At 46.1% G+C, this 10,941-nt stretch overlaps 1 protein-coding gene across 1 annotated transcript; it reads left to right on the top strand.

The window, feature by feature from the left end:
* Positions 1 to 1,751: 1,751 nt before the first annotated feature.
* Positions 1,752 to 5,569, top strand: Tomm5 (translocase of outer mitochondrial membrane 5). Its single transcript, XM_021161006.1, has 2 exons — positions 1,752 to 1,956; positions 5,133 to 5,569. Exons 1-2 carry the CDS (start codon positions 1,836 to 1,838, stop codon positions 5,165 to 5,167), a joined length of 156 nt encoding a protein of 51 aa, XP_021016665.1. The 5' UTR covers positions 1,752 to 1,835; the 3' UTR covers positions 5,168 to 5,569.
* The last annotated feature ends 5,372 nt before the right edge of the window (positions 5,570 to 10,941 follow it).

Here is a 10,941-nt window from a genome sequence, read left to right as displayed (position 1 = left end):
TTGAACTCAGAAATTCGCCTGCCTCTGCCTCCCAAGTGCTGGGATTAAAGGCATGCACCACCATGCCCAGCCTCAAGTATTATTCTTATTTAACCCCAAATTCATTGCTGTTATACAGTGTGCCTGAAAAAAGAGACGTCCTGATATTGGATTATGTGAAAAATTCAGTTGTCCCATTCATGTCTGAGAACTCTAACTTGATTTTCTCTCATCTGTCCAGTGTTGATCAGTTTTGAACTGGGCTTGTACTTGCTGTAATCCAAGATCTTCATTAGAGTATTTAAAGATCAGTTACCTCCAAAAAATGAGTGTACAGAAAAAAATGTGGGAAATGTTAGAATTTCAGTGTCTGGGACACTAGCAGTCTGAGCTCATTAGCTGAGGGTGATAACCTTGACCTCTGTTTTTTGTTTGTGTTTGTTTATCTTGGGATTGTTTGTTTTTCAGCCTCTTATCCTGATTGTCCTTGTAATTACTTTGTAACCCAGGCTGCCCCTAACCTTGCAGTAATTCTTTTGCCTCTGTCTTCTGAGGGCTGAAATTACAGGTGTGAGACACTGTTTCCACCTTGACCTTGAACTCATTCGTTTGTTTGTCTGGAGACAGGGTTTTTCTGTGTCACCTGGCTGTCCTGGAACTCACTCTGTAGACCTGGCTGGCCTTGAACTCAAAGATCTGCCTGCCTGTGTCTCCCAGGTACTTGAGCCAGCAATGCCCTGACCTTCAACTCTTGACCCCCTTTTTTCCAGCAGCCCAGTGCTGGGAACACAGGTGTGTGCAGCACTGTGCTGGCTAGTTTTTGTCAACTTGACACCTAGGAAGCGAAAACCTCAATTGAGGGATTGCCTCCACCAGATTGTCCTATTGGTGAATTTGAGGGTCATTGTGTGACTACTGGAAGGCTTAGCCCACTGTGGGCGATGCCACCCAGCAGGTGGTCCTAACCAATAAAAGTAAGTTAGCTGGTTGAGGCCAGGGCCAGCTAGCCAGTAAGGACAGCATCTCCGCTTGGTCTCCGTTTCAGTTCCCTCCTCTAGGTTCCAGTTTGAACTCCTGTGCTGGCTTCCCTGGATAACATAACAGGTTAGGTGAAATAAACACTTCCCTTTCTAAGTTATTTTTTGTTTTTGGGTTTTTTGTTGTTGTTGTTGTTGTTTGTTTTTTTGTTTTGTTTTGTTTTGTTTTGTTGAGACAGGATTTCTCTGTATAGTCCTGGCTGTCCTGGAACTCACTTTGTAGACCAGGCTGGCCTCGAACTCAGAAATCNGCCTGCCTCTGCCTCCCGAGTGCTGGGATTAAAGGCGTGCGCCACCACGCCCGGCTTCTAAGTTATTTTGATGGTGTTTATCACAACAACAGCAACACTAGCCAGGGCTTCATGCATTCTAAGGAAACGATTTGGCAAACGAACTTCATTCCCAACTAAGTTGTTTTAAATTTCAAACCTAGGAAGAACAGACTATAATGTACATTTCACGAAGTACTGTCTTAGATACTTCATAAATGCTATTATTATTTATAATGATATTTTTGCACACACCTCCCTACTTTACAGCATAAAACAACTTTACAGGTGGCACTCTCCTGGCTAGGGACCAAAACACAGTCCAGATCCACCCAAGGCTCAGAGACTTAAGGCGGCGGCCGCCCCCTTCAGGTCTCTTTGCTTCAGACACAAGAAGACAGGATGAAGTTTTCCCCTCACAGGTTCCCGTCGCAGGACGGAAACAAGGGGTGGGACAGGAAGTGGAGCCTGGCTGAGTTCCGGGTGCAGGGCAGCCACTGGAAGAGAGCAGGCTGCCGCTCTCGCAAGCTTTGGAGGCAGAGCCGCCGCAATGTTCCGGATCGAGGGTCTCGCGCCCAAGTTGGACCCGGAGGAGATGAAGCGGAAGATGCGTGAGGATGTGGTCTCCTCCATTCGGAACTTCCTCATCTACGTGGCCCTGCTGCGAGTCAGTGAGTGTCCTTCTGGGCTGTGACCGTGAGGCCACGCGTCCACACCCAACCCTGCACGCGGTCGTGGGGCCTTGAGATGAGCATCCTGGGGAGAGTGGGGTGCTTGCACGTCCAGGACTGCCCAACTGCGCGCACTCTAGGGGTCTGCGGGTCCTGGGGATGTGCCCAGTGCACGTGGTGGCGGAGGACGCGTGGTTAAGTCACCTTTGCTCGCCCAACGTTTGTGCTTAAGAAGCTCCCACGTGTTACCCTCGGAGCAATACCCTCGTTTTGCAAACCTAGAAACGGTCCCCGGGAGGTGGCTGACCCAAGGTCATTTGGCCGTTCAGAGAACGAATACAATTCCTGCTGCGCTCTTAATAAGGTACCAGGCGCTTTCTCTCTCTGCTTGCCTTTGAAGTACAAGAGTTTAGCTTTCTTTATGTTTGTTTGTACAGAGCGTGAAGTAAATAATTGGTTTTTCTTGGAGAATATCTGAATCATTTGATCTCAACATTAACAAAAGTTGCTTTATCAGTGCCACCCCACCCCAAGTGAGAGCTTGAGTTCACAGGACACATACGCAAGGTTAAAGCCATACTGTCAATTTAAAAGTCAGGGGCTGGCTTGGTGGCTCACTGAGTTGCCTGAGCCGGATCCACACGTGGTGGCAGGAGAGAACCAGTTTCCAGAAGTTGTACTCTGACCTTCACACCTGTACCACCCCACAGAGTGCACACAAAATAAGCAATAAAAAAAAAATATATATATATATATATATATTTTTTTTTTTTTTTAAAGCACCGAGCAGTTTCTAGCTCGTTTCCCAAATAGTATAACTAGTGACAGACCCCTCACACATTCTTAGTACAGCGTACTTCCTGTTGTTCAGTGCTTGCTTGCCTGTGGGAGTCTTCTGGGCAGAGAGAGGCAGGAGCGATTCAAATAATTGAAGAACATACCAACATTTTTAGAAGACTGGAGTTAAGCTTGGCCTGGCACTCACTGAGGTGGAGGCCTCCCTCATTTGGGTGCCTCTTTTGCTGTACTCTCTGTATTGCTGGCTCCTCCAGGACAGGACATCTTGGGGAAATGGAAGCACCCAAAACATCCTGCTTACCCTTTAAACTTTCCCATCCTTCTCTTATAGGCAAGAGCTGTCAAGGAGATGTTAGCTTAGTGCACTGATTTATTCTATTTAATGATTTTTATTTAGAACCGGGCATCATGGTAGCACACACTTTTAATCCCAGCACTCGGGAGGCAGAGGTAGGCAGATTTCAGAGTTCGAGGCCAGCCTGATCTACAAAGTGAGTTCCAGGACAGCCGGGGTTATACAGAGAAACCCTGTCTCAAAAAACCAAAAAAAAAAAAAAAAAAAGACTAGCCTGGTCTGCAAATGGAGTTCCAGGACAGACAAAGCGGTTACACAGAGAAATCTGTCTTGAAACAAGAGACTTTTGTTATGTGTTTTTCTGCTTGTCTATATGTGAACTGCAGTCCAGAAGGGGGCTTTGGAACGCCTGGAACTGGAGTCACACTGGCAATTAATTGTAAGCTGCCAGGGATGGCTGGGCTGCTGGGATCTGAACTCAGGTCCTCCTGATTGACCGCAGACACTCTGAACTGCTGATTCATCTCTCTATCTCAGCAATGCCACTTTAGTACTCCAGACAGCTCTGCACGTCATTTATCACATCAGCACAGTAACTGGTGTGATGACAGAGTCATAGAGAAACCAGAGTAGGTGTCTGTTCCTCTGCTTGCCTTCCTCAGGGATACACACACACACACACACACACACACACACACACACACACAGACGCGCGCGCCGCGCGCGCGCGCCTTCTCCTGGCCCCTGTTCTCCCAGCGTTGATAATGAAACCTAATGCCCATTTGATTCCTCTTGCATTTCGTCTTGTTTGGGTTAAGAAGGAATCTGCTCCACCTCCCACCCCCCCTCAAGTGTACCTTGGGGGTAAAGTCCTTGCCTGGCCCGTGCAAGACCTGGATTTAACTTCCTGTAGTGCAAAATAGGTCAAAGATGCCCACAGTGAAGGGCTGTTGGGGTTACGTACAGCCCTGGAGGAAAGATGCCGGAGTGTGAGGTTGCTTGCTCTGTGTGTGCGATGGTTATTGAGTGACGTGGGGGTGGGCAGCTTTGCAAGGCAGCGGATCCCTTCTTGTGGTCAGACACAATTGTTGGATAACAATTTGGAAGTTTCTAGAATCGTATTTCATAAAGTCAGTGACATCCACCACCGCCACCACCTCCATTATAATTGTGCAGTATGGCCTGAGGACTTGTAGAATAAAACCTAATTCAGGGGCTGGAGAGATGGCTCAGTGGTTAAGAGCACCGACTGCTCTTCCAAAGGTCCTGACTTCAAATCCTGGCAACCACATGGTGGCTCACAACCATCTGTAATGAGATCTGATGCCCTCTTCTGGGGTGTCTGAAGACGGCTACAGTGTACTTATGTATAATAATAAATAAATCTTAAAAAAAAAAGAGCAAACCTAATCCAGGGTTTTTGTTTGTTTTTGTTTTTTTTAATTTTTAAATATTTTTATTACATATTTTTCTCAATTACATTTCCAATGCTATCCCAAAAGTCCCCCATACCCTCCCCCCGACTCCCCTACCCACCCATTCCCATTTTTTTGGCCCTGGCATTCCCCTGTACTGGGGCATATAAAGTTTGTGTGTCCAATGGGCCTCTCTTTCCAGTGATGGCTGACTAGGCCATCTTTTGATACATATGCAGCTAGAGNCAAGAGCTCCNGGGTACTGGTTAGTTCATAATGTTGTTCCACCTATAGGGTTGCAGATCCCTTTAGCTCCTTGGATACTTTCTTTAGCTCCTCCATTGGGAGCCCTGTGATCCATCCACTAGCTGACTGTGAGCATCCACTTCTGTGTTTGCTAGGCCCGGCCTAGTCTCACAAGAGACAGCTATATCTGGGTCCTTTCAGCAAACTCTTGCTAGTGTATGCAATGGTGTCAGCGTTTGGAAGCTGATTATGGGGTGGATCCCTGGATATGGCAGTCTCTAGATGGTCCATCCTTTCATCACAGCTCCAAACTTTGTCTCTGTAACACCTTCCATGGGTGTTTTGTTCCCAATTCTAAGAAGGGGCACAGTGCCCACACTTTGGTCTTCATTCTTCTTGCTAATCCAGGGTTTTTCTTTCAGCTCCATATATCTTAAAGAAGCTGGATAGCATCTGAGGACGGGCAGTCGGGTGGATGCATGGCATGAAGACCTGGTGACCGCTTCTTCTCCTGTCTGCAGCTGAATTGGCCCAGAAAGGTGTAAGGCTGATTAAACGGACATATAAACTACTTGTGGAGAACAAGTAGGACTTTGAGAACTGACCTCCATAGCTGAAATATAAAGCCACGTGGGAAGTGCAAAAAGATGTCTTGTGTTCATGACGCCTAAGGGCACCATGAACTCCACCCCTGTGAGGGTTGATGGAGTGGTTAATAATGTCAGGCTCTAAGGGGAGTCATTTCTGTTTACCACTTCTGTTCAAAGTGTTATTTGTGAAGTCTGTTTGGAAGTCAGCATACACCCACAATGACATTTAAGCACAGTCTATATTTTTAATAAACATTCTGATGAAGAAAGCGTGGTTTTGTGTTTTTATCCCACTTTGGTCATGGCCATCTTTGGTGGGACTATTACAGCACTGCGACTGTTGCTCCTGGAGTTTGGTTTGAGCTTGAGAATCTGTTAATCCTGCTATGTGGAATTATGCTTCTTGGCCAAAGTCTTCATGAACTGCAGATGACTGACTGCTTAGCGCTAGAAATACAAAGACCATGAAAGTGGGGCAGGGGAGGCTGCATTTTAAACTCAAATAGTTCTCTAAGAGTGTTGGCTGAAGGGGGCTATCAGTTCTCCAGAGCAACTGCCCATGCTCCCCTCTGTTTGGCTAATGTATATGGGTTTTGTTTCATTTGTAAGATTGTTTTTTATTTGATGTCTATATGTGTCTGCCTGCTTGTATGTATATGTACCATGTGTGTGTGTGTGTGTGTGTGTGTGTGTGTTGCTAATGGAGACCAGGGGAGGGCATTGGATTCTCTGATATCGAATGCTGGGCCTTCTGCGAGGGCAACAACCGAGCTGTCTCTCCAGCAACACCAGTGTTATCTTGTAACATGATGGTGCTGTCGTTATTCTTTGTACCCGTCGTGCAGATGTTTGTTTCTTGTCACCTGTCTTCCTGTATGCACCTAGTGTGGTTTTGGGTAGACTGATGGTCTTCTTTTCCTACATAGTCCTATCATCTCCTAGATTTTATTTCCCTATGAACTTCCCACTAAATTAACTTTTCACTGGATACCAAAATGCATCATTTGCTTTGGTCAGTCACTGCATCTTCTCGCCTTGCTGAGGGAGTGTTCCCCGGAGCCTCTGCTGGCCCCTCTGGACTGTGTGTCTGTCACCTGGGAACAGTGTTTTCCTACCCTTGGTGTTGTTTGTTTTCCTGGGGCCCTGACTGGTGGCATAGGAAGTGGACATTTTTAGATCTCACTGGTCTGAAAGTTGCTTGCTCTCTGGTCTCATGATTAATCTTTGCTGAAGTTAGAGTTCTGGTTGGAGTCCTCACCCTCCAGGGTTTTAAGACATTATGACGTTGGCTCCAGCTTTGAGTGCTGCTGAGAAATCGGAAACCTTTTGACTCCTAGTCTCGCTGAGAGGCCTAATTTTTCTTTCTGAGAAACAAGGATCTGTTGTCCTGGTATTCTCTTCTCTTCCATTATACAGTGGGGTGTGTGTGTGTGTGCGTGTGTGTGTCTGTCTGTGTCCAGGTCACTGTGTGGGTACTTGATCACTTCACTGTCTTAAAACTTGGATTGCGTGTCCATTAGGTCTCATAAATTTTGTGTTTTAATTGATGGTTTCTTTCCCTATGTTCCCTTTGTAGAATATACAACTCTTTATTTTCTTTGTCTTTCATACTGTTGCCTAAAATGGCTTTCATCCATCTTTCTTTCATGTTAGACACTTCACTTTGTGACTGGGTAAAACCTGTTGGTGTTGGACTCTCCCTAAGGGAGATCTTTGAGGCATTTAATTGGGAAAAGGGTTTGTGTCCCTATCTTTAGGTATTTTGTATTAAGCTGAACATTCTTCTAATCTTGTAAGGCCTAACTAAGAAGTCTTGCTAGGCTTCTGAGAGTCATTAACAGTGAAAGGATTTTTTTGTTTGTTTTGTTTTGCCTGTTTTAAGGTTAAAATCTAAAAGGTCAAAAGCTGAGAAGGCTGTCTGTCATTAGGCCCAGGGGAGAGGTGTGTCCATCTTGCAGAGGTTGCTTAGCCCTGTGGAGGTGCAGGCAGCATCTGAGAACTTAGACCTTCTCTAAGTAGTTCTTGGTTTGGTTTCTCCTCACTGCTCAATTGCAGAGGCACAGGGATCCACCAGTTCCTGAGACTTGGGGATTCTGTACTGTGATCTCAGCTTTTGACCTTTTAGATTTTAACCTTAAAACAGGCAAAACAAAACAAACAAAAAAATCCTTTCGCTGTTAATGAATACAATTTCAAGAGAGTTGACATACCATATTTATTCATGTGTCTATTACCCCACTATCTTTACCCAGACAGCATATATGTTTTTAACCCTGTTATTCTGTGTCGTGTGCTAATAATTTACACCCACTGCTTGGTTACAGAGACAAAAATACACACAAAGAAAATACTCACAAGCAATACATTCTTAAGATATTTAGACTGTGTGCTGTATTGCGAAGAAACCACAGCAGTGCTTGCCTATAGATGGGAAGCAGAGGGCCTCGGTGATCTTGTTTCCTATGAGAGCCGTCACTGCACGCCAGCCACCAGAACCTCCCTGCCTCCCCAGCTTAGATGCTCGTGCAGTGTGTCTCCCCGGCACAGAGCACACTTCCCTTAGGTTTCAATGACCCTGGTCCTCTTTGAGGTATTGGTTGAAAGGGTGTTTTCTCAGTGACGCATTATTACCCTTTATAGGCAATAGGGTATTTCAGTCTGTGAAGACTACACCTGTGATAGCTGTACACCTATCCCAGCTAAAGTGGTGTTACGTTTCAGATTTTTAAAAAATTACAGCAGGGGTGGGGTAGGGTTGGCTTTCGGGCTGCTGGAGAGTTGACTGGTCAGTTTAGAGCACTTGCTGCATGGTCGTGGTTTGGTTCCTAGCGTTCATGTCAGGTGGCTCACAGCAGACCGTTAATCCCAGCTCTAGAATATCAAGTACCATCTGGCTCCCCTGTGTGAGCATGGCCCACGCACACACAGTCAGATACACACATTCACATGAACTAGAACGTTTGAACAATGACAGTCTGTGCAATCTACTCCATCTTCCCCCCTCCCAGCTTTATATTTCTTGTCACTGTCACTTTGAGAACTGTCTGTCTCTCCCCATTAAGAATGTGTTCCATGAGGGCAGGGATTTCTGTCTCTTGTGTTCACTCTGTATCCCAGGACCTAGGTCTCCTGGCATCCAGCAGGCACTCAGTATTTGTCCAATAAACGAATGAAGGAGTGGGCAGGGCTAGAGAGACGACTTGGTTCAGAGCACTTGTTGCTTTTGCAGAGGACCTGGGTTCAACTCCCAGCATCCACGTGGTGGTTCACAACTGTCTTAACTCCAGTTGAGGGTAAGGGATGCCCCCTTTTGCCGGGCGTGGTGGGGCAGGCCTTTAATCCCAGCACTTGGGAGGCAGAGGCAGGCGGATTTCTGAGTTCAAGGCTAGCCTGGTCTACAGAGTGAGTTCCAGGACAGCCAGGGCTACACAGAGAAACCCTGTCTTGAAAAAACCAAAACCAAAAAAAAAAAAAAAAAAAGGGATGCCCCCTTCTGACCTCTGCAGGCACAAAGCGCATGCAGGCAGGCAAAAGACACAAAAAAAATTTTAAAGGATCCTTTAAAAAAGAGTGGAGGTGCAGAAGCATGAGGTGAGGTAGCCATGAAGGCCGGACTCTGAGGGCGCCTACGGCAGGCAGGGTTAATATCTGTCAGGAATTTGCAGTCCCTGATAACGGAGTTTTCCGTCTAGCAGAGCTCTACTGCCCAGAGGCAAACCTGTAGAAGACAGAGTTGGATTCAGCCATGACTGAGGCTGTGACAAGTGGATCCATGGATGGACAGAGGCAGAGCTCACGGGATCTCAGCCATGTGAGGAAGAAAGGGCAGGGGGAGCTGGCCAGGAAGGACCTGGCTCGCTCAGTCCTGCTCAGGCCAGCTTCAAGAGTGGGGCCGCTGGACAGCTAAGACCTGACGCCCTGAGTACCTTTGACATTCAGTACAGAGAAAAGTTCCCATTCTGATAAATGCAGGACCTATTCATTGTTTCGTTTCCCAGAGAGAACAGTTGTAGCCTTTCAGGCTATCACCAAGAGAAATGGTAACTTAGATAATCTGTTGTGTTCAGAGCTAGGTGAATATGTGGCAGTTTGGAAAGGACCTTGTCTGACCTACCACTAACACTATGCTGTTCATTTAGAGGCTGCCTCATGAAATCAAGAGCCTAGTTTTTATGAGACTACGCTGGATCAGTGGGGAGATAGGACACAGCAGTGTGGCTTCTGAGGGGCGTCTTTCCCCCTCCCTCCCCTCTGTGTTTTTATACACATAATTGTGCCCATACACACACCCGTGCCCACCCAGAGCAGGATGCTGCGTGTCTTTCTCAGCCGTTTTGTCTAGATGCAGAGTCTCGCTGAACAAGAGGTTTTTCAGTTTCAGCCCAGTTTTTTATGTGGATGCTGGGGATTTGAACTCAGGCCCTCATGTTTGCAGAGCAGGCTCTCTTACCCATCTCCAGCTTTCTCTAATGCTTTACTTACTGAGATCCAAGTATCATTGCACCTAATTGCTTGAATTGATGGCCAACAAGTCGTATGTGATCAGATGATAAAGATTGTGAAGAAAAGCTTTTGGAACTGTGGTGACTAAGAGTAAAAACCACTTTACCACTTTGATTGGCTCCTTCCCGGTTCCACAGGAAAACAACACAGCACATTTTATTTTACATCACTTAGTTGTTTTTTTGAGGCTGGTCTTGGGCATCCTAGGTTGGTCTCAAACCTACTGTGTAACCAAGGAAGATGATCATGAACTTCAGATCTACCTCTCCAGTGCTAGCTGACACTCAAGTGCAGTGTATGCCACTGCATTGTTTATGCAAGGCTGGGGGTGGAACCCAGGACTTCATGCACTCTAAGCAAACACTTTACAGGCCCAGCCCTAGTATATTTAAATACTCATGTTTCTTCGTTGATAAAGAACTCTATGGCAAATATATCTTTGCTTTGACCTACATAATGGATCTTCTGATCACATCCTGCTAACAGTAAATAGCCATCAGAGGCCATCCATATATCCGCACATCAACGGCTACATCCTCCGAGGGAGTTGGAAGGATGGCCGTGCCCTGCTGCACCTAATGGTATGCTCCCGTGAGAGGAGAGGCTCAAGTGTAACAAGGAAGATGGCACCTGTCCTGCTGTTACATAACTTTCAGACGTCATGTGCTCAGGTGCCTTCCAAAACAAACTGCACTCTAAAGTCACCTGGGCAGCTTTGTGACAAAAGGCCATTGAAGCCGAATCAGTGTAGATGAGCCCCAGATGATCTCATGGGCTGGGGATCTGCACTGGATAACTAATAAACTTATATTAGCTTAAGGTCTTTCCAATTATAAAATTACATAATTGTTTAGGAATAAGAAGCAAAAGGAAGAATGTGAGTGGTTGTAGGTTTCATAAAACCATAGCATGGCGGGGCTGGAGAGGTGGCTCAGCAGTTAAGAGCACTGACTGCTCTTCCAGAGGTCCTGAGTTCAATTCCCAGCAACCATAGCAGCCCTATTTATAATAGCCAGAAGCTGGAAAGAACCCAGATGTTCCTCAACAGAGGAATGGATACAGAAATTATGGTACATTTACACAATGGAGTACTACTCAGCTATTAAAAAGAATGAATTTATGAAATTCCTAGCCAAAT

The sequence above is a fragment of the Mus caroli genome, chromosome 4, assembly GCF_900094665.2.
Source record: "Mus caroli chromosome 4, CAROLI_EIJ_v1.1, whole genome shotgun sequence".
NCBI classification, from domain to species: Eukaryota; Metazoa; Chordata; class Mammalia; order Rodentia; family Muridae; genus Mus; species Mus caroli.
The sequence above is the reverse complement of the archived record's forward strand: the minus strand, read 5'-3'. Positions and strand labels throughout refer to the sequence as shown.